The sequence below is a fragment of the Drosophila mauritiana genome, chromosome 2L (assembly GCF_004382145.1).
Source record: "Drosophila mauritiana strain mau12 chromosome 2L, ASM438214v1, whole genome shotgun sequence".
Classification (NCBI taxonomy): domain Eukaryota; kingdom Metazoa; phylum Arthropoda; class Insecta; order Diptera; family Drosophilidae; genus Drosophila; species Drosophila mauritiana.
In genome coordinates this window covers 10,142,344-10,168,057 of record NC_046667.1, presented here as the reverse complement: position 1 = coordinate 10,168,057, position 25,714 = coordinate 10,142,344, and the positions used below count along the sequence as shown (strand labels likewise).

The 25,714-nt window shown below is 43.3% G+C and overlaps 8 protein-coding genes across 10 annotated transcripts; 3 read left to right on the top strand and 5 right to left on the bottom strand.

The window, feature by feature from the left end:
- Nucleotides 1-815: 815 nt before the first annotated feature.
- On the bottom strand, nucleotides 816-5,527 carry LOC117150647 (protein daughterless). The gene is made up of 2 exons (XM_033317629.1): nucleotides 5,103-5,527; nucleotides 816-3,555 (listed from the first exon to the last, which is right to left on the bottom strand). The coding sequence occupies exon 2, from the start codon at nucleotides 3,540-3,542 to the stop codon at nucleotides 1,401-1,403; it is 2,142 nt and encodes a 713-aa protein (XP_033173520.1). The 5' UTR covers nucleotides 3,543-3,555; nucleotides 5,103-5,527; the 3' UTR covers nucleotides 816-1,400.
- A 610-nt stretch (nucleotides 5,528-6,137) lies between these two features.
- LOC117150573 (28S ribosomal protein S7, mitochondrial) lies at nucleotides 6,138-7,014 on the bottom strand. Its single transcript, XM_033317525.1, has 2 exons — nucleotides 6,882-7,014; nucleotides 6,138-6,805 (listed from the first exon to the last, which is right to left on the bottom strand). Exons 1-2 carry the CDS (start codon nucleotides 6,923-6,925, stop codon nucleotides 6,193-6,195), a joined length of 657 nt encoding a protein of 218 aa, XP_033173416.1. The 5' UTR covers nucleotides 6,926-7,014; the 3' UTR covers nucleotides 6,138-6,192.
- Nucleotides 7,015-7,423: 409 nt separating this feature from the next.
- Nucleotides 7,424-8,944, top strand: LOC117141958 (cyclin-dependent kinase 1). The gene is made up of 3 exons (XM_033305725.1): nucleotides 7,424-7,651; nucleotides 8,034-8,537; nucleotides 8,595-8,944. The coding sequence occupies exons 1-3, from the start codon at nucleotides 7,503-7,505 to the stop codon at nucleotides 8,833-8,835; spliced, it is 894 nt and encodes a 297-aa protein (XP_033161616.1). The 5' UTR covers nucleotides 7,424-7,502; the 3' UTR covers nucleotides 8,836-8,944.
- Nucleotides 8,933-11,849, bottom strand: LOC117141939 (leucine-rich repeat-containing protein 15). 2 transcript variants are annotated; one of them, XM_033305691.1, is made up of 6 exons: nucleotides 11,324-11,849; nucleotides 10,110-10,649; nucleotides 9,867-10,054; nucleotides 9,705-9,799; nucleotides 9,537-9,649; nucleotides 8,933-9,478 (listed from the first exon to the last, which is right to left on the bottom strand). In XM_033305691.1, the coding sequence occupies exons 1-6, from the start codon at nucleotides 11,435-11,437 to the stop codon at nucleotides 9,047-9,049; spliced, it is 1,482 nt and encodes a 493-aa protein (XP_033161582.1). In that variant the 5' UTR covers nucleotides 11,438-11,849; the 3' UTR covers nucleotides 8,933-9,046. The 2 variants fall into 2 exon arrangements, with proteins under 2 accessions (XP_033161582.1, XP_033161590.1); XM_033305699.1 differs by having other exon boundaries at nucleotides 10,110-10,665; nucleotides 11,324-11,456.
- Nucleotides 11,850-11,927: 78 nt separating this feature from the next.
- Nucleotides 11,928-13,659, bottom strand: LOC117141951 (probable dolichyl pyrophosphate Man9GlcNAc2 alpha-1,3-glucosyltransferase). Its single transcript, XM_033305711.1, has 4 exons — nucleotides 12,960-13,659; nucleotides 12,667-12,864; nucleotides 12,454-12,613; nucleotides 11,928-12,399 (listed from the first exon to the last, which is right to left on the bottom strand). Exons 1-4 carry the CDS (start codon nucleotides 13,622-13,624, stop codon nucleotides 11,995-11,997), a joined length of 1,428 nt encoding a protein of 475 aa, XP_033161602.1. The 5' UTR covers nucleotides 13,625-13,659; the 3' UTR covers nucleotides 11,928-11,994.
- Nucleotides 13,660-13,863: 204 nt separating this feature from the next.
- Nucleotides 13,864-17,262, bottom strand: LOC117150331. 2 transcript variants are annotated; one of them, XM_033317175.1, is made up of 7 exons: nucleotides 16,855-17,262; nucleotides 16,352-16,492; nucleotides 15,826-15,971; nucleotides 15,548-15,758; nucleotides 15,371-15,482; nucleotides 14,905-15,278; nucleotides 13,864-14,849 (listed from the first exon to the last, which is right to left on the bottom strand). In XM_033317175.1, the coding sequence occupies exons 2-7, from the start codon at nucleotides 16,416-16,418 to the stop codon at nucleotides 14,602-14,604; spliced, it is 1,158 nt and encodes a 385-aa protein (XP_033173066.1). In that variant the 5' UTR covers nucleotides 16,419-16,492; nucleotides 16,855-17,262; the 3' UTR covers nucleotides 13,864-14,601. The 2 variants fall into 2 exon arrangements, with proteins under 2 accessions (XP_033173066.1, XP_033173067.1); XM_033317176.1 differs by having other exon boundaries at nucleotides 17,179-17,243.
- Nucleotides 17,263-17,974: 712 nt separating this feature from the next.
- LOC117137268 (dolichyl-diphosphooligosaccharide--protein glycosyltransferase subunit 1) lies at nucleotides 17,975-19,568 on the top strand. The gene is made up of 2 exons (XM_033298636.1): nucleotides 17,975-18,589; nucleotides 18,649-19,568. Exons 1-2 carry the CDS (start codon nucleotides 18,004-18,006, stop codon nucleotides 19,437-19,439), a joined length of 1,377 nt encoding a protein of 458 aa, XP_033154527.1. The 5' UTR covers nucleotides 17,975-18,003; the 3' UTR covers nucleotides 19,440-19,568.
- A 100-nt stretch (nucleotides 19,569-19,668) lies between these two features.
- LOC117137259 (inactive rhomboid protein 1) lies at nucleotides 19,669-25,684 on the top strand. The gene is made up of 7 exons (XM_033298624.1): nucleotides 19,669-20,092; nucleotides 20,810-23,708; nucleotides 23,804-24,145; nucleotides 24,206-24,460; nucleotides 24,530-24,787; nucleotides 24,850-25,134; nucleotides 25,254-25,684. Exons 2-7 carry the CDS (start codon nucleotides 20,835-20,837, stop codon nucleotides 25,530-25,532), a joined length of 4,293 nt encoding a protein of 1,430 aa, XP_033154515.1. The 5' UTR covers nucleotides 19,669-20,092; nucleotides 20,810-20,834; the 3' UTR covers nucleotides 25,533-25,684.
- Nucleotides 25,685-25,714: the final 30 nt, after the last annotated feature.

Genomic DNA, 25,714 nt, shown 5'->3' with positions numbered 1-25,714 from the left:
CTAATATTTATAAGATTAGAGTTCTAATCAAATCTGAATGAGGTAAGCAATTGCGACAGCCTGATACCTTATCATTGATAATTATTCGGGTAACGTAAAATTTGGGCAAGTCACAATTGTTTGACCGTTTTTTGAGTTATAATCTCAAATGTTAAATGTTTATAACACATATTCCCTCTGGAACTGAACTTTTACAAATTAATTAAGGTTTTTGAACCCAGTGGATCCCCGAGCTAAAGATCTTTAATATCAGATGGAAACCTCTGGCAGCAAAAACCAATAAATCGACAGCTCAACCATGTATTATTAGGTATAAACATTATATTATACCATTTATTCATAACGAAATCAATGAAGTCAAGAAGTCTAAAGATTGTACAGGTAAATTGTTTCAATGAAGTACGTAAGCGGTGTAAAACACATACGAAAGCTAAAAAATGATCGGGCAAAGTTCGACTGAAAACCATCGAGAAAGTTTTCGAATCACTTTTATGTATTACATAAGAATTCAGTGGCTTAAAGAGTTTGCTGTTGTCACTGTAAAATTAAACACACATTCGGGGAATTCAAATTGGCTTCACTCTGCAATTTCAGTTAAGATTATAATGGCATCACTCGCTTAATTCCGATTGCCCTACCCTAGCGCGAAATTATGTATATAATTAATTAAATGATACAACACGTGAACGTGTCTCTTTGAAGCCTTAAGATACTACAACAATTACCAGCTAATCTTAGATAACGATTAATTCCGTGGTTACCGCAATGTGCAAATATTCTCTGTAATCACATAAGAAGAACATTGTAACGCAATATAAAATATTAATATGGACATATTTATTCCTTAGCTCTCGGGAATATATAGAAGTAAGTCTATGTGTTGTGTTTTTTTTTATTATAAAACTATTTTCACTTAATTATGTCGTTATGTATGCATGTAATTGTATATAAAAAATATGGCTACGGTGATATCGCACAAAATAAAACAAATAATTATTAAAATCAAACATTCTAAAAAACGAAAAAGATCTTCCCAGGTTAAACGTAATGGAACAGCTATATACAATCGTTTTAAAAAGAGCAATTCTGTGTGTGGATTGGCAATCATTTGGGCGTTTGTTTTCGTTTTTTCATCTTTTTTGTTTTTGTTTTTGTTTGTTGTGTGTGTGTGTTTGTGTTTTCTTCTCATTTAGTTTTGTTGTGTGTTAAAAGTGTTGTACATTTTGTAGGGGTTGTGGTTGCAATTTGGGAGGACGACAACGCCAGAACATATTGCTTAAAACCTGATTCTCCAGTTCCAAGTTATCTGAGTACTTGGCCGCGGAGCCTTCAATACATTCGGTTTTTATGGAAGAGAGGGACGACGACGATTTCCAGAAGGGGTTCCTGGGCGGTGCATGCTATTGCGGAAGCTGGGCGTGTCCGAGCTGTGATTGTTGCTGCTGCTGCTGCTGCTGCAAGTGGGGTGGCAGGCCGTTGTTGGCCTGGTTGACGGGTAGGGATATGGTCATGGTGCTGATGGTCTGCGATGATGGCGGCACCAGTTGCGCTGGCTGGCTGTGATAGCTGCTGCCGGGCGTGCCGCCCACCTGCTGCGGCTGCGGTATCATGTGATGCTGGGCACTTAGCTTGGGACCATCCTCGGCCTTCTCCTCCTCGCGCCGCTTCAGGCACGCCGCCTTCGGATTCAGGTTGCGCTCGCGCACCTGCTGCTCCAGCGTCATGATCACCTCGACGGCCATGTTCAGGATGCCCAGCTTCGTCTGCGGCTTGTCGGACTTCAGGTGCGTCATGCACATGCGACCCAGCTCCTTTAGCGCCTCGTTAATATCCCGAATGCGGATACGTTCGCGCGCGTTATTTGCCTGCCGCCGCTCCTTTTCGCGAATGGCCTTCACTGCCGGCTCGGCGTCATCATCCTCGTCCGCCGAGGAGCAGTAGCGTCTCGGTCTTTTCGTTCCCTTCCCCTGCGAATGCTGCTGCAGTCCCGAATTCGACGATTCAATGGAGCTGGTCGGCTTCGTGTCCGAAATGTCAAGGCTGGTCAGACTCGAGGTGGTGGACACGCCCGCCGGAACCGAATTGCTAATGGCTGTGTGCTCTTTCCGCTTTTTCGTTTGCTTAGGCAAGGACGTGGACGCACTGCGATCGAGTTTCAAACTGGCCAGGCTTCCTGCCCCGCCCACCGATTGGCCGGATGTGCCGGCAGCAGCAGCGGCGCCCAAGGCCAGAACCTCGTGCACCAGTGCTGCATTGGACGTGTTGCTGACCGAGCCCGAGTTCCCACCGCTACCCAAATGCGACGGTGAGTTGGGCACAAACGAGGTCAACGCATCAATGTTGTCGATCGAGGCCAGCGACTGATTGACACCGGCCAGCATCTCGGGCTCGCAGTGATTCCGCAGCACATTCAGAGCGTCGTCCAGTCGCTCCTCCATGCGAACGCCCTGGAACACCGAGGCCATGGTGTGCAAGCTGGACACAGGAACCATTTCGCTGGCGTAGCTCGAGCTGGGTCCGCCATTTAGCACCGAGTGACCCCATCCAGAGCCGCCGGACACGGACGGCTCTCCGCCGCCACCAACCACCGACTGGGTCAGCGGCGGAGGCGAGTTGACGGGCGTGGAGGGGTTCGAGCCGAAACTACTAATACTTTGATCCGCCGGCATGTACATCTGTTGCCGCAGTGCCGCTGCCGAGGAATTACCAGCTCCGGCCACCTTCACACTGGCCCCGGCACCACTGAACGCATCCGAACTCTGCACGGCAGGACTGTTCTGCTGACTGTGGTGGGGGTGTGGAAGGGTATGGCCATGGGGCAGGGCGTGCGGGAGCGGGAGTGTGTGGGAATGTGCGTGCGGCGTGTGGTTGAGCGAGTGATGGCCAAGCGGTCCAGCCGTGGACAGTGCACTGTGCTGTGCTTGTACTGTGTGGTTATGGTTGTGGGCCTGCGGCGAATTGAACACGGCTGGGGGATTCACATTAACGTTAACTGGTGCCTGCTGTCCGGCACCAGGTCCTCCAATTCCACCGGAGGTGGCACGAAAAGAACTAATCGGCGGCAGACCCGTGGTCACCGGGCAGTGCATACCATCGGCACCGACGCCGCCACCGCCACCTCCGCCCATTCCGAGTCCGTCCGCCTGGTGCACCTGCTGCTGCTGCTGTTGCTGGTCTATCGAGTGGCCAGAGAGCGGGCCGCTATTCTGATACGCCGACTGGCCCATGTAGCTATTGGCGCTGCTCATCTGCGGCTGACACCATGCACCTCCGCTGCCGGCGGCAGCTGAATCGAAATACTGATCGACGGTCGAGGCGTTGGCATATCGGTTGTTGCCGCCATTGACGGCATCGTGCATCGAGTTGAAGTCACTGGGGTACATGCCATTTTCAACGCCCAGGCTGCCGTACGGCGAGTGGTAGCCACCGCCACCGCCGCGATCCGCTCCAACCGTCCCCGTCGGTTGCTTGTTGGCTATCTTGTTGAAGCAGTTCTGGAACACCTCATACAAGTGCATCGGCTCATCGTCACTGGTCGCCATTTCAGCAATAGATCTGCAAAACAACGGGGGGGACATAAGTTAATGCTGTCTACACGTGTAATTCGCATACTGAAATGGTTCCATGAAAAAGGAAAACTAAAGACTAGATCATATATTTGAACATATATTAACAAAAATAATAATAATTCCGCGAACCAGGTGGAATTAATTTACTTTAAATTTATTTAATGCAACAGGTTATCACCTGCAACCTGTACGCAAAGTGTTTATAGTTTACACGAATTTTTTTAATGAATATTGAGCAGCATAGAATGTTAAGTTAAATCCCTTTCCTTAGCATTGTGAGACTATGATTAAGATGATAAATGTTTTAAGCCAATGATTCTGCTTAAATAGATCCTAAAACCACCTAATCAGGGATTTTGTTTTGGCTTTATGACCAATCCACCAGGCGAAGTACAAGTCCTGCACAAGTAATGGGGAAAAAGTTGCTTGACTACTTTTAGCGCCAGCGAAAATGAATAGGCAATTTACAATGATCCAAACTTTAAAGAAGTCTGTTTTATTTGTTGACCCAATTATCAAATTAAGATTAATTTTATTAAAAAAGGAAAGAAATACTTAAATGGTATGAAGTATGCAACTACAACTGATTATATTCTTATCAACAAGCGCAGTAGAAAAATTGAACTAGACCTAAAAGTGGGCGTGGCAGGTGTTGTAACCTGCCCTACCTGTAAATAGTTTAAAAATGTGTGCTGGCACAACTAAAACTATTAAATTTGGTTGGTTTAATAAAAATATGCTTCATAAAAGTATTTGTATTTACATATTTTGTTTTGGATGCCCATGTTCCTGACCTTACTTGTTTTATATCAGAATTAATAGTTAATCAAACTTAACTTCTTAGGCAAACCTTCCAGATAACAATAATAATTTGTTCAATGTATTTGTTTAAACGCATTAAATGCTAAATGTTTTGCCAAGGTTCAACATTAAAAATAAAAAAAATTATTCAAAACTCACGGAGCATAATAAATAGACTATTAAATTATTAACGATATTAATCTATTTAACAAACTAACACAATACCGATTCTTGAAATGTTTCTACACCTGATTCACAACATTTTCCATGAACACATGTACATGATACTTACATGAAATATACACGTACATGGTATATGAAAACCGTGAGTTTGTTGCACGAAAATAAAACTTAAAATAACTTCCCAAACGAACAAATGCACACGCACACACACACAAGCACACGCATTTGGGGAATAAAGTTAATTCATACGCTCTTACACCCATTTACTCGCTTGTACATAAGTAGTTACTTTGTTTACGAGCATTCGTACATGCATATACATACATACATGTGTATGTATGCAGAATCATGAAAATGGTATCCACATACATTTAAGAGGAATTAATTCGTACATAAGGCTGTTGTACCCACGGGTATATACACACATTCAACAAATAAACGTATGCAGATCCATGGGCAGCATAAAAAGTGCAATCGAACGGCTAGAAGCTATGTTTTCTAGCCGTTCGATTGCACCGAATTAAAATACATTTCGTGAAAAGTACTCACCCTAATATCCACTGTTAATTCTATGTATGCAATTCCTTTTGTTGCAGCGAGTGTTGACGTTGAGCCACCAGCAGCGTATGTATTACATATACATATCTCTTTCGTATTAATACCGAGAATTCTTGTGATTCCAACAACAGTTTGATAAGTTTACCCAACTTTTTTTTTTGTAATGTCGTCCAGTCGACTTCAACTAGTAGTAAGATTATGTGTTTTGGGATTATATCAAAATGCACAGCTAAAGTAAACCGTTTTGCGATAAACTCTTCGTTTACACATTGCAAATATGCATGACACTTCTTTTAACTAATTTAGTTCACTGCGCTTATGCGAATTTCAACTATAGGTAAAAAATTCTTTATTTATCATTCAGCTCGTTTTAATTTTCGTGTGCTCGGGATCGCCATCTTTGTTCTCTTCGTGCGTCATCTGTAGCGTTGCGATTCGATAAGAATCGATAGGCCTTTCGATACACGTACAACTCGACAACCTTAACGCACCGTTTACACCGTTGTGTTTGCGCGATGAACAGGTTACATTTTTTAACTATTGCACTTGAAAAAATATATTTTTGACACATGCAGGATAATTTATTTGTATGAAATTGCATTTTATACTGACATTAAATAGATAGGAATTTTAAAAAGTGGACTCTGTATATAATCTGGTATAATCTTAAATTAAATTCAGAAGCAAGGAAGGTTAGGTAAATTTATATATAAACATAGTATAAGTGTGATAAGACAGACTAGGTTTCAAAAAAATATTTCTCAAGCAAACAATAATCAAGGGTTGAATGATAATTATACACATCTACAATCAAGCTTTAATAATTTTAAACTATTTGGCTTATCCATAAATTTTCAAATTGAATATAAACAACGAATAAGAAAAATATTAAGAAAGTGTTTTTATAATGGCACCATAGCTTCATAAGAAAATTGTATAAACGTAAAGTCGTTTTTAATCCCCATGAATCCAGGAATTATTTCCGTTTTCTTCAGACATTCCCCGGACACAAAACCTAATCATAGATATTAAACAGAAATATGAAAAGTTTATTTCATTGGAAAAACAGCTCGTTGTACATTTAGCTCCATCGGTAATGTGCGTAGGCGCGGTTGCTTTCGCACTGCCTGTGCAGATCGTCCTTTCGCTTGATGACTCTTCCCTGGCCATGGGCTGCGTCGAGAATCTCCCAGGCCAGCTTTTCCGGCAGGGACACCTTACGCTCCTTCTCGCGGGCAGCTTCCAAGAGCCACTTCATGGCCAGAAAGTATGACCGCTTCGTGGTGATGGGAACAGGGACTTGGTAGGTGACACCACCACGTTTTATGGCGGTGACTTGGAGGAGTGGTCGGCAGTTTTCAACAGCTTGTTTTAGAAGCGTTTCGGGATTGGTGTTTATGGTTGTCTTCTCCCCTTTGGCCAGATTCATGTGCTCCGTCTGGGTGCGTTTTATTAGCTCCAGTGTCTTAGACAAAAGTGTTCTGGCCAAGGCACTGTTCCCCTTTTTCGTTATATAATTGATCATTTTATGCTTTGTATCGTCGTGGAAGATGGTATCAGACGACTTGTTGACCGCCGCCTTGATGGGCACATGGTAAAGCTTGGACAGATCATTCTTTTGGTCTTGTTGTTTATCTTTTTGTACAATTGGTTCGACGTAGTGTGTGGGATACACCGACATCAATCGAAGGCAACTACAATAAACAAACGGGTCATTAGTAATTTCTGATTGCAGAGAGATATGTCACACTTAAGAGCGGCTGGACTTACCTGAGCCTTGAAGTTTTCTCTGCAATCCTACCTAAAAACGACATGTTTACATTGCCTGCTGTGTCGGTAAAAATAAATAACTATGTTTTATATGTTATGCACATTTGCGGCATGCATGTAGGTGTGTCAAGATATCGACATGAGGCTTAGTAATTTTGAAGCAACAAAAATGAACTAAATCAGTTGCGGTATTCCTATTATAAATATATATTTTAAATTAAATGCTTAAATACCGTTCTACCGGTACTCACCTTCAAAAGAAATAAAACGAAAATTAATTGCACCAAGAACTCAACGTTAATAATAGTATATTAGCAGAAACCTAAGAAAACCTATGTCTTAGAACACAAACAAATTCATGTCCTAATGAAAAAAATCGCTCAAAAAAATCGGGAATTTTACAGTACATTAAAATTAACTTTAAAAAAATATTAACTTCTTTTTTTAGGAACAGCGATTCAATAAGTTGCCCGTATTGTATTGAGTTTCTTTCCCACATTCCAAATGAATAAATGTAGCTAGCTTAGCATCGTTTAAACTGTCTGGTAATACTACAGCATATACGTCAAAAACGCGCTAATTTAAAAGTCGGTGGCTTGCAAATAAATAGCTTAATAAATTATGGAGGATTTCGAGAAAATTGAGAAGATTGGCGAGGGCACATATGGCGTGGTGTATAAGGGTCGCAACCGCCTGACGGGCCAGATTGTGGCAATGAAGAAAATCCGCTTGGAGTCCGACGACGAAGGGGTTCCATCAACCGCGATCAGGTAAAATGCCGCGGCTTGGACGCCCAAGCCTCAAAATGTTTCATATTCTTTCGCGATTTTTCCATTCAAATGGTTTATATGCCTAAATAAAAGTATGTTCCTTGACATCTTATGGGTTGGTTTAAAGATTTTGCAATATTGTTTTTAATTTATACTGTGGACGTATAGCATAATTATGTTGCGGCTTCATCATACATATGTGTGTATGTACGATCTTACATGCATACTTATGCTCATTTGTACATCATCATACTTTCTATTAATGTTTATTAATTGGAATCCTGCGAATACTTTTATACACCAATATCTCCATAATTAGGCCTTAAAATACTTTAATCACATGTTTTTTCTTTAATGTAGTAATATTTAATATACATTACAGAGAAATTTCGTTGCTTAAGGAGTTGAAACATGAAAACATTGTCTGTTTGGAGGATGTTTTGATGGAGGAGAATCGCATATACTTGATCTTTGAATTCCTATCGATGGACCTCAAGAAATACATGGATTCGCTGCCAGTTGATAAGCACATGGAGAGTGAATTGGTCCGTAGCTATTTGTACCAAATAACTAGCGCCATTCTGTTCTGCCATCGTCGGCGAGTACTTCACCGTGATCTTAAGCCGCAGAACTTACTAATCGACAAGAGTGGCCTCATAAAAGTCGCCGACTTTGGACTTGGCCGATCCTTTGGCATTCCGGTGCGCATTTATACGCACGAGATTGTGACCTTGTGGTACAGAGCGCCGGAGGTGCTACTGGGATCACCCCGGTATTCCTGTCCCGTCGACATCTGGTCCATTGGATGCATATTCGCGGAGATGGCAACGAGAAAGCCGCTGTTCCAGGGTGACTCGGAAATTGACCAGTTATTTAGAATGTTTAGGTAAACTCAGGTGATTTACTTTCTATTCCATGTGATACTCACACCCTTTGATTGCAGAATTCTGAAAACACCTACCGAAGACATTTGGCCGGGCGTTACTTCGCTACCCGACTATAAGAACACGTTCCCCTGCTGGTCCACGAACCAATTGACCAACCAGTTGAAGAATCTCGATGCGAATGGTATTGATCTCATTCAAAAGATGTTAATCTACGATCCGGTTCATCGCATTTCCGCCAAGGACATTTTGGAGCATCCCTATTTCAATGGTTTTCAATCGGGCTTAGTTCGAAATTAACGTTCGGTATTCTCGTTTGACTTTAACTAAGAATTATAAAACAAGAGAGCTTGGTATCTAATCTAAAGCAAAATAGCCGTAAATAAAACTAAGGGTATAAAACAATAAACGTTTACTTAATTTATGTAAGTGTATTTACAGATTTACGCCAAATTACCAACCGTTTAATGGAATATTAAGGCTTCAAGGCTTTTATTATACAAAAAGAAAGTTAAATATGGAAATCCTCGTTGAAACTAGTCCTATTATAGAGAGCACTGCTAGCACCGCTGTCATGACGCCTAAAGACGCCAAAGCAGCCGCGCCTCTTCATTACGTAGGCACCAATGATGGTCGGCACCGCGATAAGCAGGACAACCAGGAGTCCAACCCATATGAGACTGCCCGTCGAACTTTCTATCATATGTTCATTCGCCACTCTGAGCAGCGTAACATCGTTTAACTTGTTCGGACCGCCACACTTGACATCTTTGGCCAGAACAGGCGTGGTCTTGTTGATTCGATCTATCAAGACGTTGATCAAGTAGTCATTGGAGTTGTCGCAATTCCACGGGTTGAATCTAAGATCCAGAGCCTTAAGTTTATCCCAGCGCACTAGTAGTTGTTTCGGCAATGTCGACACGTTGCAATTATTCAAGTAAACCTGTAAGTTTATGTTATTTAGTTAATTGAAGCTCTACATGCTTTTGCACTTGAATTACCTTTTCCAATGGCGGGTAGTCCAAGAACTGGCCACCAGTTACGTTCTTGGATAGAGCCTCCTCATCAATTTCATTTAGCAGTTTGTTGTCGGACAATATCAGTTCGGTTAAACCTAAAGAAAAGTGGTTGTTCGATTAAAGCCATTAGTTGGCAGGTTCACAACTTACTTTGCAGTTCACTAAATGCTCCTGGCCCAATTTTGTACAACTTGGACATAAAAGTCATGCTGAGGTGGGTCAATTTTGTCAAAGGTGGAAATACACTGAAAAATAAATAATTATATTGTTTTGTGCATACACTTAAACGAATCCTAGAATCAATCCTCTTACTTGTCGCCAATCAAATTTTCGATGGGATTTTCGTTTAAGACCAGGCTGGTCAAGTTCGTCGCATATTTCAGGGCTTTTGGCAATTGATTAAACAAATTGCCAGCTGCTATAAGGATCTCAAGATCTCGAGGACCATGTAGAATTGTATCCGGCAAGTCGTCGATTTCCATATAAGAGACATCCAAGGTCTAAAAGATCTTTGGAGTTTGTAGAACTATAATAAAATATATGAATTTCGCGTACCTTCAACGATTGTAAGCCGGAAATGGCTGTTTCTGATAGTTGATCGATGACATGAAATCTATTTGAGCAGAGAACGAGTTCCTCAATGTGGGGAATGTGTTCAAACAGATCCGCATCCAAGCTATGAATATCGTTGTATCCCAAGTTGAGAATCTTTAGATTTTCCAACGACGCAAAATCGTGGATAGTGAAGGGACCTTTAAAAACATCCGGCACCAGAACTTTCGAAGTCAATCGGTTATGCGACAAATCGAGTGTGACTAGTTGGGTTAAATTCTGAAAAGCTGCCACGGTAATGGAATCGATTTGGTTATTAGCCAAGTACAAGTTCTCCACATCGTATCTCGGCAGAATTGGCACGCTGGTCAGGTTGTTGTGCTCCAGACTGATTGTTTTGAACACAACATCGCCGTTGATCAGAATCTCCCAGTCCTCGGCGGACAACCAATCCTGTAGTTTTCCGGAGCACTCCAGCAAGTTGGTGTCGATATAGCAATCGCACTTTTTACACAATTTGCTATCAATTACTTTGATTTTTTCCTGCAAGTATACTGAACTACATAACTAATGACTACCATATAGTGAAATGTTTCTTGGAAATAGCTTTGCCATGTTAACTAGTGTCTTAATATGTCTGTTTTATCAAACGTTAATATTTAGATGGTTCATTTCAAATTCGACAAACATAGAAATTAAATACTTTTGCGCTTTCCACACGTTATTTTTGTTTAAATTTTTTGTGTAGATTATGGTGAATTCTTTGGTCTTTTTTTTAGTCATCTTTATCGATTCAGCTTTGCAATACTTTTTCTTATCACGAATTGATAGTGATATTTTATACTCTAGGATAAGACATATAATTTAGTCATCCATTTTTCGTCTGTTGTATTAATTTCACAAATATTACTTGCCCTGTATGGTTTATAATTTATATGGAATTTAACACAATCTGTTCACTAATGCACATATTTTTCAGTTCAGTTGCACAAATTCTCTGAAATCTAACTATATATATCACTTCCATGGGTAATCTTATCGGCTCTATTATAGACTTATTATTAGCCAGCTTTACAATTGCATTCGTGATACCCAGACTACTTTCAGAAAATTACACGTTTCCAGCATTTCCTTGGAATTGAATTGATTTTAGCACCATTTAGCTTAGTTATTAATTATTCAACAGAATTTTGTGGGGAATACATTTTATGTGCTACCTTTGGCGTTTCTGGCTTGATTGTTGTGGTTTCATCTTTCGTCTGGCCAGAAACTTGGCTCAAAACGATACAAAAAATCGCTGCAGCTAATGTAGCTGATTTTATTAAATTCATTGTTCTACAACTTCTTTTGCAAACTAAAATTGAACTTTAGGCGTGTTCACCGATCGATTAAGTGTACATGACTAACAAGAGGACAAAACCCCACATATTATTCACCTAATATTTCACGAGTTTTTATCTTATCTCTTCCAAAGCATTGATAACACTATCCAACAAAAGAGTCGCTTTTGTGGGTCATTCGAGCGACTTTCGCAATGCCTTAAAACATATTCAATAGCATTAACTCCAAAATTCACACTTTTTAAGCTAGTGAATCTTTTTACAATATTATTTCTGAATTATTTTAATTTATATCGACACTAGCCCCTTTTGTGCATAGTGTAGGCACTGTAGGCTGATTAAATCCATGATAAGATACGAGAGAAGCGCTATACGAGTATTGGAAGTGACTAAGTCCATTCATACCCAAATACATTATTATTTCACCTTGAATTAACTGCTTAAATGAAACATAATTGGCACAAAATAAAACAAGACTCGATAAAGGGCTTATAAACATTTCTTTGGCTTATGTTGTAGATATTGTAATGGAATGCTTATCTTAGAAACTAACTTAACTTGCTGCTAAATTGTTGAACATTTCCCCACAGAAAGAACAACAAGAAGTGTCCACAGCTGGTAACTGAAATAATAAGAGGCCATAGATCAGGATACTTTGTAGGTGCCGGAACGGTCAAAGAAGCAACCACAATACTGATCATCAGAATGTGCGATATAGGTTCAATGTACTTCAGTAGATATTCGTTGCTGAGCTTCGACTTTGAATCAAAACATTTGAATATCAAATGAAAAGCCACCGTGGCCACTACGGCGGGCACCAGCAATTCATCTCTTGCTAGAAGAGGCAACATGCTGAACACGGTAACTTCCAGAAATAAAATCATTTCGTTGGGCCAGCACTTAAGTAGGAAAAGCGCCGGTAAAGCAGCCAGCAAAATGGTCTTCTCGTGCACCTAAAAATATATAAGTTTTAATACAGAACTCGCTTTAAAGTTCAATGTTTTTACTTGAAATGAAAACAAGAAGAATGCCAGGCTCGTGTTGAAGAGCGCTAGTAGAAATCCGACATTAGTTCGCCTTCGAAAGAGCAATACATTGGTTGGCAAAGATGCAATTAACGTGCATGCAATGCACACAAGGGCCATTTGATCATTGCTGATATGCTTCCTACAATGTGTTACATTAAAAATTGTATCCAACTTGTACTTCTGCTTTCTTACTTTAGTTTCCAAACCACGTTGACAGCACACCAGACGTTGGCCACCTTGTCCTCGAAAACTCCTCGGGCGACAGGAAACAGGCGATGGAGTACTTGAAGTGCGGCCTGCAGAGATCCCAACCAGGGGAGCCATAAAATAGCAAATGTTGTTAGGACAACAGCTGCTATCCGCGAGAGTTGAGCGACAAAAGAACCAAAGCTGTGGTTGAAGAGAAAAAGACGAGTTTAGATTTAGTATCGAGGGTTTTTTAGCTGACTTGCTATTTTAAGGTGTTTTGAATCGCGAGTACCCACCTTTTTTGGCTAACACATTCTCCCAGAAGAAACGCAAAGAATGGCAGGCTGTGATACAGCTCCATTTGCTTATAGTTAAGGGCTAAAGTGAATAAAAATGCAGCCGCGTAGAATCTTCTTCGCAAGATTGCGGCAATTGCCACCGCGGCGAAGCCCAGTGATATATTATTATACTGAAAGTGTCCATTGTCGATGAGTGTTTGTCCGGGATACGCGGCCACCAGCGTGAATAGAAACAATTTATCATCGCTTCGAAAGGTTTTATCTAGGGAATAGGCCAGCAACAATATTGCCGGCAAATAGATGAGCACGTCAGCAGACACAACTGTTGCGCGCATGAAGCGTTTGTGCTCTTTCGATTCGAATCCCCTGCTCTTGTGCAGCTCGACGAAGCGGGGGTCAATGGATGCACCTATGCGACCCACCAAATAGCTGTGGTAGGCCGTCAGAGGCGGATAATCCAGGCCCCAGTACTGAAGATCGTTGTTGGAGCTGTTTGTGTACCATTCGCCCACTGCCAGATTGACCGTGATCTCTTGCCAGTGCCGCTGGGCCTCGTAGTCGCCATGCATCGGCGGGGAATCGAAGCCGGAGTAGGAGTACAGCGAGATAATCGACCTAACCGCCAGGCCCAAAAAGGCGCTTGCCAAAATTTCGGATCTCATCTTTTTGTTTTGCCAACATTTTTCAGCGATGGTAGTTCAGCTGTGTAGAATTATCGATAACTTGTGTCAAATACAACGACAAGCTAAGGTTGCACCTCACGGAACTGCGGTATATGGAACAGAAATCGCAAGGGATTTTACATTTGAAAATGAATTCAAAAATATTCATAACATTTTCGTATTCCTTTTTAAAATGTGTACCACCCAACTGAAGAGCAAATAACTTGACCAGAAGCGGGTTTCTTAAAATTGATCTGTTTATTTAAAACGTTCTTATGTCGGCAACAAAATTTAAAAGTCGTTTTGCACTCCGTATTCGAGGGTAAACAAAACGAAACTGGCACTTCTGCCCATTTTGGATTGAAGACAGCGCTTTTGAAAACGCTCACGGAAGTAATATTTATTTACAGTTGTACATACAGTATATGAATTAGCATACTTCTAAAGGTGCTTACATAAATCAATCTATATACTAAATATCGAACACTGAGCAGAATAACAGTTTAAAGGTGACGATCAAATTTTCCGAGTTATTAGGTAACAAATCTGTATGGCTTTATCATTATCATTTTACGCTAATTCCATTGTTTGTAACATTAAAATGTCAGTACCAGTACCAGTCAATAAATATGAACATCTAAGCATACATTTTATCTTACGTACCACTATGAACCATCAAAATATGCGGTTTTCAATCCCCCACGACTTATTGGCATAGGTATGCATTTTATAAGTTTTGTGGTAACAAGTTCGTGAATTCTCATCTTATTTCTCAATTCAATACATTGCATGTAATGGAAGTCTATTTACAGTTTATTCTTAGATTACTTTAAATGTCTTACAATGCCCACGCCGGCATCTCAATATGGTATGTCAATGATCTATTTACAATCTTCTATTTTAAAACAAATATCCTCAAATATAATATCCTCGAATGATTGAAGTTGCTCCATTCCAAATACCATCGGTTATACGTTTCAGCTATGCATAGTGACTATTATAAATGCTACGAATACCTTGTGAGTTGCCGCCAACGAGAATCGATCGAATACCACCGCGCCCATCAGCAGGAACAGCCCAGAGAAGTAGAGGATTCCCCCGGCCAGAGTTACGCCGCTGGTTCCATTCAGTCCACCCAATGTGATCAATCCGAAGGTGCCGTTGCCGTTGGTCTCCGTATCCAAAATACTCCGATTTGCGTGCTGCATGGCCGCCGTTTTCTCACCTATTATAATTACAATGAGTATGCCATATATTTAAGTATCGACCGGCGGTCTTACCCCTTAGAACATGCACTGTAATGCTGGCAGGACGGGCATTTGATGGAGCACATGTGTAGTTGCCGGCATGACGGAAATTGACTTGCTTCACAGTGAGCACACTGACCGAGGGATTCAGGAGATAGGCGGACTGATGCTGTTGCATCATATAGGGCGTGGAGGAGGGCACATTGGCGGCCGGTGTCTTGAAGCCATCCGAGCTGCCTAGCAGGTTGTTGAGCACCCCATTGCTGGACTCCAGGGGCATGGTGGCGCGCGATTTGTTCGCCGGCGAACTCCGGAAAAACTGTCCACTCTGCGGATTGCTCTGCCCAATCGATGTCACAACGAAGCCGCCTTGTGAGTCGTAATTGATCATTTTACTATCATGGTACCTGAATTGAAGAAATTGCATTCGATTTAGTTGGGTCTGATGTGTAGAATAATAATATATTTGAGCAAATCTAACTTATATTATTTTTCATACCAAAAAACAAATGCAGGATTCTCGGTAGCTCGCTTCAGTTTGCATTCGAGTCGCAGAGTAGAAGTCTCATCAATATGCAATTCCGGTGCACTAGAAATCTCAGCTACCGCTTCTGTAAAACGAAAAGATTCAATCACGTTAAGTTTTGAACTTCGCAAAGAAGTTCAGTTCACTTACCGACAATCTTTAATTCTATAACTATTGACTGAGTTGGATAAATAGACAATTGACACTCGTAAAAACCGCGATCTTCCTCCCGAACTGCCTTAATTCTCAGGGACCAGTGGCCCATATGCCGCGTGTGCTCCACCAAGAATCGCTTGTCACTACTGTGGGTGGATAGGCCCACTGTCAGGAGCTGGAAGTCCTTTCTACGTATCCAGGAAACCTGAAATGTTGCAAAAGGCTAAGTATTGGAATCAATGTATAAGTTATTAGAAAACTTTATATCTTACCGTGGCTGGGGAGTTAACTTTGACCACACAGGGCAGAATGGCAAGTCCTCCCTTTTGTGCAATAACTCGAGTATTGTTCTTCGTATTAAATTGACTTTGTAAAGTGTTACCAAAATGATTTTGAGACGACGTGATCTTCCCGACATCTAAAATGGTTGTTGAATGAATATTAAACAAAGTTAAGAAGTTGTCTCCTAATATAAATGGGTCAAAATCACATGGAATGAATGAATCCAAAGTAATTTGCGGTGAAATGTAACAATGAAACTTAAAAATGAATCTTTTATCTCTGTAAGAAGTATTTTTCATAGCTTTCGTTTTATTTTTAATTACTTTGTCATAGAAATGAAATTATTCGATCACTAATTTCACTTGGCATTTAATATTTTTTTATTTACTTTCAAAAGCAATCAAAATAAAGTAAAAACGCAATCGAAGTTCTTCGCTTCCAATTTATAGCATACAACGTAGCGCAAAAGTGATAAAAATCGTTTAACGATTCATAAAGTTGGCGACCTTTGCTTACCAGAAAAAGTTGAACTAAGGAGTAGCAAAAAACATGATAAATGCAAGTGCCATCTTTTCGGTTCCATTATTTCCAAATTCGAGGCTCCGCGGATCGTATACTTTTCCAATTCGACTTTATACCCGCAGCAACATTTTTCTCCTGCAACGAACTTCAGTTGATGAGTACATTTGTATTTATGTATGTATGTCCAATGTGTATTTCTAAAAATATTTGTGGCAATAACGATGCACCTATATCCGTGGAGTATGTATGTATGTTTTGTATCTCGCAGATACAAGATATTTATATGTATGGGTCACGCAAACAACTTGAAACTTGTATCATGTTTTTTTTTTTTTGGGATAATCTTGACTTAAGTGGAGGAATTCAATTTTCTCTTTATGTAGACACATGCACTAATATATTATGCACACAAAAAAACACATGTCACGGATACAAACATATATGCATATATATTTTGGAGGAAATGCATACACAGAAAATGATGGACGAAAACTCACTTTTTTTCGCGTTTTCCTGCTCTTTTTGCACTGACTGCTCGGCAAATCCTTACGCGTACATACACATTTCGCCTCTAATTGTTTATGCAATCATAAAGCATTCATATGACTATTTCATAGCTACATATTTTCGAGAATACAGATACAGATACACAGGTGAAAGATGTATAAATTGTATGTATTGACCGTCAGAAGTGCAGATTTCTCACTGCATTTTCGTTATATTTTCACACACGCGGCCTCTCTGTGTGTGTGTGTGCGGGTTTGTGTATGTGCGTGCGTGTGTGTTTAGAGAAAATGGCACAATTCTGGATTCGAATTTACTTGGTTGGAGCCAAGAGTCCGCAGTTCACACCCCGGCGAATACAACTTCGTTTTCGAAGTGCCAATCGTCGACTAAATTGAAGTCGGCAAAAAGCCCCATCCGTATAACTCACGCAATCGCATTATGTGGGGTCTCTTCTCTCCGGATTGCATTGCATATGCGTGCTTAAGCCAACTCGACTCGCCAATCGAAGGGATGATGACAGGAATTATTTAATATTATTCATATTTACTGCTGGGCGGCATAATGAATGGCATGGCGAATCGCATGAGTCGCACAAAAGTGGCGTAACAACGGCGTGTATTCTTGTTCTATGGGTAATAGATTTCGAACTTTATGGGGGTTGCTTTCCAAAATTAGTTTTATTCTGCTGCCAATCGATTGCAATGGCGCCCAGTCAGCTGACTGCTATCAGCCAAAAGTTAGGTTAGGTCAGTAATTGGTAAGTGCTTCGCTAGCAAGATATTATGATATAATATAATATAATTCTCATTGTTAAGGAGAATCGTTAAAACTTATGAAGTTTGCTGTATGATATAAAACAAGCTAGCAGAATGAAAGGTATATAAATATTTTATATATATTATCAAATATTTTGTGCTTATATTTGTGAAAAAATAAGCTTTATTTATAAGTGCTATTATTTTGGTTACTGCCCTTTATGTATATCTTCTGTTATAAGAATAAAAATTTTATCATTTATGGAATACCCCGTATGATTCTACTCAGTGGCTGGTAAAAGTACGAATGCGTGACACGGCCACGCTGAGCCGCTTTGCCGGCTGAATGGTCCTAAATATGCCCTAACGCTTCGAGATTTTCCAATGTACGTGTCCAAATTTGAGGCGAGCATGGCTACGAATTTTGTTATTTATCTAGCGCTCGGGGCACTCCTCTGCCTGGCCACTGCAAGCGGGGAAATAGTGAACACAAATGTGGAGCGAACGCTGGACTTAACATCGCAACTGGTCAAGACCACGACCAAGATCTCGGCGGAAGATTCGGCCGGCAAGCCGATTGTGGAATACGTGTTTTTGACATCGGAGCCCAGTTTGGCGTACATTGCCGTAAAAGATGCTAGCGACAAGAGTGTGCCATTCAAGCGGAATGAGCCCGTGAAGGGGGAGCAGAGCTTCACGTTCACCTTCCCCAGGGCCGCCGCCAAGCAGACGTTCGTCGTCGAGACCGTGGCCTCCAAGGGCATCCGCCCACATCCGGAGGAGATACGGCAGAACGACAAGCAGTTCGTGAGATATACGGGCAATCTGCACCTCTATTCCAAGTACAGGACCACCAGCCAGAAGACCAATGTCAAGCTCAGCTCCTCAAACATCTTGTCGCACACCCAGGTCAAACCCTTCTCGGTGTCCTCCAACAAGATCACCCTGGGACCCTACGAAAACACAGAGGGTGAGTAGTAATAGCTGCCTAGCTGAAACCACCTGCTATAACGCTTTCAATTCGTGCAGCCTTCAGCGAGGATCCACTGGTCATCCACTATGAGAACTCCGCACCATTCGTCACCGTCAATACGCTGGAGCGCACGCTGGAGATATCGCATTGGGGCAACATTGCCGTCCAGGAGTCCATTCAGATGACGCACACCGGGGCCAAGCTGAAGGGCTCGTTCTCGCGCTACGATTTCCAGAAGGAGGGACGCTCCGGACTGGCGGCCCTCAAGTCGTACAAGACCTACCTGCCGGCGTCCGCATCCGGTGTCTATTACCGCGACACCAATGGCAACATTTCTACCTCCAACATGAACGCCGTGCGCGACTTCATCGAGCTGGAGCTGCGTCCGCGCTTCCCGCTCTTCGGCGGCTGGAAAACGCAGTACACTCTGGGCTACAATGTGCCCTCGTACGAGTACATGTTCAACGATGGCAACAAGTACCAGCTGAAGATGCACCTCATCGATCACATCTACGACAACATGGCCATCGATGAGGCCACCATCAAGATCATTCTGCCCGAGGGATCCAGTGACATTAAGCTGTCCACGCCTTACTCCATCAGCCGATTGCCCAATGAGCTGGTGCACACCTATCTGGACACCATTGGTCGCCCGGTGGTCTCGTTCTCCAAGTCCAATTTGGTCGAAAGCCACATTTCGGACTTCACGCTGCACTACAGCTTCTCGAAGACTTCTATGCTGCAGGAACCCCTGCTGGTCAGTGGCTTTATTTATATCATCTTCTTGTTCACCATCGTCTTCTTGCGTTTGGACTTTTCGATCACATCCCATGCGCATAAGGAATAAGTAAATCTTTAGATTTCCACTAAATTTAGTCACTCATCATCTTGTAAAGGATCAAAATGACACAACACTACTATTTTGCAAATAACAAATGAAAATAAATAAAAGCTTGCACTTGATGGCGTGAAAATATTCGTAAAAAGGTCATGTTTATTTTGTAACTCTTATATATGTTCGTTGCACAACCTCTTCTAGAAAAAATAAAAAAAAAATTTTGAAAACTAGAGCATTCATTTTTAAAATAATAAAGTGCACATATGCCCAAATTCGGCGGCAGGATATTTTCTGTCATCTCAAACGACGAATTTCGCACATGCGCGCGAAAAGGCGAAAATTATTTCCGAGTGGTTTGAACTTTTTCGACGAGTGTGCTGTGTACATATGCATTAGTGGTTATAAAATTGTTAGAAAAAATGCATTAATCAATGTGAAAAATTAGTAATTTAAGTGATAAACAATACAATACAAATCAGAAAGGCCATTTAGCCGAAATTGAAAACAATTTGACAATGTGCTTTTGTACTTTTTGTTATGAAGGCGTGTGTGGAAAATCGATAAAGCAATTTTCGGTCTGTAAACAGGCTTAACAAAAATAACGATGAAGTGAAAAATCAGTGAAATGCATTTATAAAACTAATTCCATCGAACCTGCCAAAGTGAGTTCAAAGTGTTTGCTTTCATATATGTTAGTAATGCATGTTTTTAAACACATTTTAACAGTCTGAATATTATTATGTATACCAATCTCAGTACATATTTTTTCTGCTCATACCGGAAATAATGTTTAATAATATGATATACGAAATATATATGATACATATATGAAAATCTTAACAGTAGCCATCTTTAATGTTCGAAATAGAACATCCAGTTTTGAAGGCAGCACAAGTATTTCAGATTACTCATGTGCGCCCTTGGCCCTTTTTTTTAATGCTTGTATCCCAAATAGAGATTTGGCGGATAAACGAAAACTTTAAAGAAGTGACCCTTCTCTCATTTCTTTAAAAGTTTATAAAAATACATTTAAAAAATAAAAGATTAATAAGTAAACTAAATTAGTATTAACTTTAAAAATTTACTTTCAAAAATATGGAAAGATTGGCCCAATTATCAAATTTACATACAATTAAAATATCTAGCAAGTAACAAAGTATATTTTTTAACTACCTAAAAAATCGCTTAATTCCCATTTAGACGATTAGGTTGAGGAGCTTTAAGATGCAATTGGGTCATGTAGACTTTAATTATACTGACGAATGTGAAGTTCTTTAAAATGCTTTTAATAAGATTGTTAGTAATGGTTAGACATTCAAAAAGTAATCAGTTGTGGAGTAACCTACCCATTTAAAGTTGAATATTAACATCTCTTCCAGATCGGAATAGATCACTGCTGCGACTATGAGTTCGAATGGTAGTGACCTGGGGCACAACAACAGACGGAATGAGAAGGGCAATCCCGACGGTGTCCACGCCTCGATGCGCGGCAGCATGAGCTCCACCCGCAGGAAGTCCATCAACTTTCAGAACCAGCTGCAACTGGCATTGGAGTCCAACGAGTGCGATGTGATGTACTGCAGCCTGTCGTCGGGCCGTTTTCGCGCTCCCAACGGCGAGAACTTCCCGCCACATGGCGGCAAGCTGAAGCTGTCGCCGCTGGAGAAGTACGACGATGCCAATAGGGGCGTGCCACCGCCCTCTCCGGCTCCGAACAGCGACTGCTTTGCCACATGTGTGGCCAATCAGTTGCCGTCGCAGTCGTGCAGCGTTGGGTCCGCCAAGCCGGATACTTCCGTCATGCAGAAGCACGGAATGGCTGGGAATGGAATGGTCGGAAGCGGAATGAGTGGAAACGGAATGGCGGCTAACGGTACAAATTACCACCAGCGTGGCGTTTCGCCAAATTCGAGATATCGTTTGGAGCGCTACCGCGAATCGCAGTCAACTCCGCAGTCGAAACTGATGGACAACATGGGCGGCATGCCCTCGGCAGTGCCCTCGGTGTCCGCTACGCGTCTCCTACTGCCTTCCAATGTTCCCTTGCCACTCGCGCAGTGCGAGAACTACAATGCCTACCTGGGATCCACGGTGCACACGCCGGTGAAGAGGTACGTACCCACCCCGCCCCCAGCCATGGAGCTCTACTCGGATCTGAGCATCTCCTCCTCGCCGGCGGCCAATCTGCCGACGCCAGCTGCCGCTGTGGCGTCGTCTGCAAGCACATCTGCATCCGCGATGCAATCGCAGTACGCCAATATGCCGTACAACTATCGCTCCAAGTGCTGCCACAGTGAAGCCTCGCACGGCAGCCTCAGTCGCACATCGCAGACGTACGCTAGCTGCTCGCCGGCCTGCACATCGCCCTCGCCGGCTCCATCCACCAGCATGTCGATGGTATTCTCGGCGGCCAGCTCGTGTTCGCCCATCATGACGGCCACCAGCTCCGCGAGATCGGGTAACCATAGGGGAGATGACAGCGATTCAGTGATTGTGGTGCCACCCGGCGGCGGTTCCATGGCCCAGATAGAAGCCGAGAATCCGTCGGGTACTTGCCTGCACTGCAATACGGTGCGCCGCACCACAGGAGTTCATCAGACCACACAGACGACGGGTCCGATTAGTCCGGTTCCCATATCACTGCCGGTGCCGATGGCCATGCCAGTGATGAGCGGTCTGAATGAGCAGATGCCCAGTCAGAGTCTGGAGTCCAGCATGGTGTCCGTGCAGGCGAAGCGTCTCGAGGGCGGTGGCAACATGGCCGTACCGCCCGGATCCAATCAGCACCAGCTGTACCGCAGCCAGATGGCCAGCAATCCGCGGCTGCAGCACATCCACCACCAGACGCAGCAGCACCAGTCGCTCCAGGTGCTGCCCCAGCCGCAGAACCATCACTTGTCCTGCAAGAAGCGCATTGGCATGTACATGAGGCGCACCACCTCGCAGTTCTTCGGCGTGGAGCCCAGCACGGAGGCGGCGGACTGTGCCCTGTGGCAAGGACGTCATCGCCGCCTGGCGATCCGCTGCTTCGGAATGTTCGACACCGAACTGGAGTACCATATGCAACAGGCCATCGGCGGAGGCAACGAGGATGCGGGTCAGAGCAACGGCGCCAATGGCAATGGCTATGCACCCGATCGACCGGACATCCTGCCCGTTCAGGATGCCATTGGCATGGACATGTCGATGTCGGGCGACAACAGGCGGCAGAAGTGCTACACCAATCGTGATTTCCTGGCCGGTGAGTTCGTGGAGCGCAAGGCATCGGTGGGCTATATGTTCGTGGCCATGGTCAGTTACCTGGTGCACATGTTCAATAAGCGGCGGCCCATTCAGATGCACCGGGTGCGTTGTCCGTGGCAATGGTCCCGCAGCTTTGCACCCATCCACGTGCAATCGCACAGCAATCAGCAGACGGATGCGGACGGCTGCTTGACGGATGGCCTGGAGGCCATCATAGACGATGAGGTGTTCTTCGACAGTCCCTGCGAGATCACCACCTCTGCGGTGAACGACGAGAGCTCCGAGATTGGCAGACAGACGGCCAAGCCACGACCATGTGCGGATCCATCGGGCGTGGGCGTTAGTGTCTACATGGCGGAACGGCAGCAGAACGGCTGGAGAACCTCTGCGCTGAATAGTGGCGGTAATGCCACCAGTGATATCAATCTAACCGGCGATCAGTCCTCGCATCAGCCTGGTGCTGCCCATATACCGCTCTGCAGCTCGGTTTCCAGCCAAATGCAGCCCGCCATGCGGAGCTCCCACTCGACCACATCCACCTGCAATCGAGGCAATCGGATAACCGCCCAGCTGCTCGACGGAGTCCTGGAGAACTCCCGTCGTCCGCCGTTGCGGTGCATCAAGTACTTCTCGGTGAACGACCTCGATGACCGCACGGATCATCGACCCTTCTTCACCTACTGGATCAACACGGTGCAGGTGGTGGTGCTCATCCTGTCCATCGTCTGCTACGGCATCGCACCCATCGGCATCGGATCGGAGCAGAAGACGGGCCAGGTGCTGGTGACCAGTCTCAGTCTGCAGACGGTGCAGCATGTGGAGCAGCGGAACCTCTGGATTGGACCGCGCAACATTGATCTGGTCCACATGGGTGCCAAGTTCGCTGCCTGCATGAGAAGGGACATCAAGATCACCGAGGTGGTAACCAAGACGAGGCGACACGAGAGGGAAACGGCCTGCTGCATTCGGAACGATGACTCTGGCTGTGTCCAGAGCTCCCAGGCGGAGTGCTCCATACGAGGACTCTACCCAACGGTGAGTGATCATTAAATCTACTCGAAGATAACCTTTTAGGGTGTTAAGTTTAAACTTCTCTAAAAATTCAATAATTTCTTATTGATCATACCCAGAAATCGATATCCACGTGGAAGAAATGGTCGCCCAGCGAGTCCGGACCGGGTGGAAGGATCTCCGGTTCCGTTTGCGGACTGGATCCCAAGTTTTGCGATGCCCCAGCATCGATAGCACCGTACGAGTGGCCCGACGACATAACCAAATGGCCGATCTGCCGGAAAACCAACTCGTTTACGCAACGATATCGCTACAAGGATCACACCTCGGAGCACATGGTGTGCGAGGTGATTGGCCATCCGTGCTGCACGGGCTTATATGGCGAGTGCCGGATAACCACCAGGGAGTATTGCGACTTCATCAAGGGCTATTTCCATGAGGAAGCATCCCTGTGCTCTCAGGTAACACAATCAATATGGGTGATATATAGTCATTGGTTTATATTCCACCCAATTCCTTAGATATCGTGCCTGAACAATGTGTGCGGAATGTTCCCGTTCATCTCCGTTGAGACCCCGGATCAGCTATACCGATTGCTCACTTCGCTCTGCATGCACGCCGGCATTTTGCATCTGGCCATCACCCTAATATTCCAACACCTCTTTCTGGCCGATCTGGAGCGGCTGATCGGAACCGTGCGCACGGCCATCGTTTATATAATGTCGGGTTTTGCTGGAAATCTAACCAGCGCCATACTGGTGCCACATCGACCGGAGGTACATGAAACTTCTGTCCAATTAGTTATTATGAATATGTAATTACTTGTATTTGATACTCATTTACAGGTTGGACCCTCTGCATCGCTGAGTGGCGTGGTGGCCTCGCTGATCGCCCTGCTGGTTTGGATGCACTGGAAGTATCTGCACAAGCCGCACATCGCGCTCTTCAAGCTGCTGCTCCTGTGCAGCGTGCTGGTCGGAATCGGAACACTGCCTTACCAGCTCAACTTCCTGGGCCTGCTGGCTGGAGTGATTTGTGGCTGCCTTTTAACCATGTCCCTAGTGCCATTCACCACCTTCTCCAAGTACGGGCGCAAGAAGAAGGTAATAGCTAGGCGGCTTAACTATTATGCACTCAAGTTTAAATGCATGCGCTTCATTTTCAGATCAATCTCATTTGGACCTGCGTTCTGTTCCACGTTGTCGTGTACACCGCCATGATTGTCACCTTTTACATCCACCCCAGCGAATTCCACTCCATTAGCTTTGTAGATATGTTCAGCAACAGCAATGGATACGACAACTTCACCAATGCCGATCACCATGGCGTCGATGTTGTGAGCAGCAACACGCGATACTCGCAGACGCAGAACTCGCAGTACTACTACCATCATCACTCGGACGACATCATAAGGAAGAGCGTGACCTTCACCGAGAAAGCGCTCGTTTCGGTGGGTTTTTAAAGGATAATGCCAAATATTACAGCACTTGGAACTGGCTTCCAATCTGTCATCTTTGATCGCATATATATATTTACTTACTAAAAATAAGTTTAACTTTATACTTTCAGCACATTTTGTATCCCGCTGCGCCGCGGAAAACGAGCGCCCAACAATGGCAGGAAGTAGAGTATAGTCGTTCGTTTAATCACCTTTCGAACTATAGTGATCGGATTAAAAAGAGTATTGGAAATATATCAAAGCTTAAGCAAGTGTTCACTTCACCCATTAGATTCTCGAACAAGAACAACCACTCTAATCTTATGACTGAATTAAAATCGGTGCACTCCGAGAATAAACAGAAATATCTAGGTTACATCAATAACAATACTGAATTTAACGTCCTTTAATATTTTACATATTAATCGATTCAATTCATGACAAACAACAATTTGACAAGTTTGAGTGCACAAATAGATAACAATTATATGAATAACGCATTAAATGTCTATTTATGTATGTATAATCCGAACTTCAAATGAATAAAGAATAATTAGTATTAAAGTGCTTGCATTCTGCATTTTCTACATTT

Excerpts from the sequence above, each read along its gene's own strand:
- LOC117150647 (XM_033317629.1), bottom strand. The coding sequence starts at position 3,542 with ATGGCGACCAGTGACGATGAGCCGATGCACTTGTATGAGGTGTTCCAG.
- LOC117150573 (XM_033317525.1), bottom strand. The coding sequence starts at position 6,925 with ATGTCGTTTTTAGGTAGGATTGCAGAGAAAACTTCAAGGCTCAG. Across the intron at positions 6,806-6,881 it reads GAGAAAACTTCAAGGCTCAG|TTGCCTTCGATTGATGTCGG; the intron begins GTAAGTCCAGCC and ends TGTTTATTGTAG.
- LOC117141958 (XM_033305725.1), top strand. The coding sequence starts at position 7,503 with ATGGAGGATTTCGAGAAAATTGAGAAGATTGGCGAGGGCACATATGGC. Across the intron at positions 7,652-8,033 it reads GTTCCATCAACCGCGATCAG|AGAAATTTCGTTGCTTAAGG; the intron begins GTAAAATGCCGC and ends TATACATTACAG. Across the intron at positions 8,538-8,594 it reads CAGTTATTTAGAATGTTTAG|AATTCTGAAAACACCTACCG; the intron begins GTAAACTCAGGT and ends CTTTGATTGCAG.
- LOC117141939 (XM_033305691.1), bottom strand. The coding sequence starts at position 11,437 with ATGAATTTAATAAAATCAGCTACATTAGCTGCAGCGATTTTTTGTATC. Across the intron at positions 10,055-10,109 it reads CCGGCTTACAATCGTTGAAG|ACCTTGGATGTCTCTTATAT; the intron begins GTACGCGAAATT and ends AAGATCTTTTAG. Across the intron at positions 9,800-9,866 it reads GAAAATTTGATTGGCGACAA|TGTATTTCCACCTTTGACAA; the intron begins GTAAGAGGATTG and ends TTTATTTTTCAG.
- LOC117141951 (XM_033305711.1), bottom strand. The coding sequence starts at position 13,624 with ATGAGATCCGAAATTTTGGCAAGCGCCTTTTTGGGCCTGGCGGTTAGG. Across the intron at positions 12,865-12,959 it reads GAATGTGTTAGCCAAAAAAG|CTTTGGTTCTTTTGTCGCTC; the intron begins GTGGGTACTCGC and ends CTTCAACCACAG. Across the intron at positions 12,614-12,666 it reads AACGTGGTTTGGAAACTAAA|GAAGCATATCAGCAATGATC; the intron begins GTAAGAAAGCAG and ends AACACATTGTAG.
- LOC117150331 (XM_033317175.1), bottom strand. The coding sequence starts at position 16,418 with ATGGAACCGAAAAGATGGCACTTGCATTTATCATGTTTTTTGCTACTC. Across the intron at positions 15,759-15,825 it reads AAGTTAACTCCCCAGCCACG|GTTTCCTGGATACGTAGAAA; the intron begins GTAAGATATAAA and ends GCAACATTTCAG. Across the intron at positions 15,279-15,370 it reads AATCCTGCATTTGTTTTTTG|GTACCATGATAGTAAAATGA; the intron begins GTATGAAAAATA and ends TCTTCAATTCAG.
- LOC117137268 (XM_033298636.1), top strand. The coding sequence starts at position 18,004 with ATGTACGTGTCCAAATTTGAGGCGAGCATGGCTACGAATTTTGTTATT. Across the intron at positions 18,590-18,648 it reads ACCCTACGAAAACACAGAGG|CCTTCAGCGAGGATCCACTG; the intron begins GTGAGTAGTAAT and ends CAATTCGTGCAG.
- LOC117137259 (XM_033298624.1), top strand. The coding sequence starts at position 20,835 with ATGAGTTCGAATGGTAGTGACCTGGGGCACAACAACAGACGGAATGAG. Across the intron at positions 23,709-23,803 it reads TACGAGGACTCTACCCAACG|AAATCGATATCCACGTGGAA; the intron begins GTGAGTGATCAT and ends GATCATACCCAG. Across the intron at positions 24,461-24,529 it reads TGGTGCCACATCGACCGGAG|GTTGGACCCTCTGCATCGCT; the intron begins GTACATGAAACT and ends ACTCATTTACAG.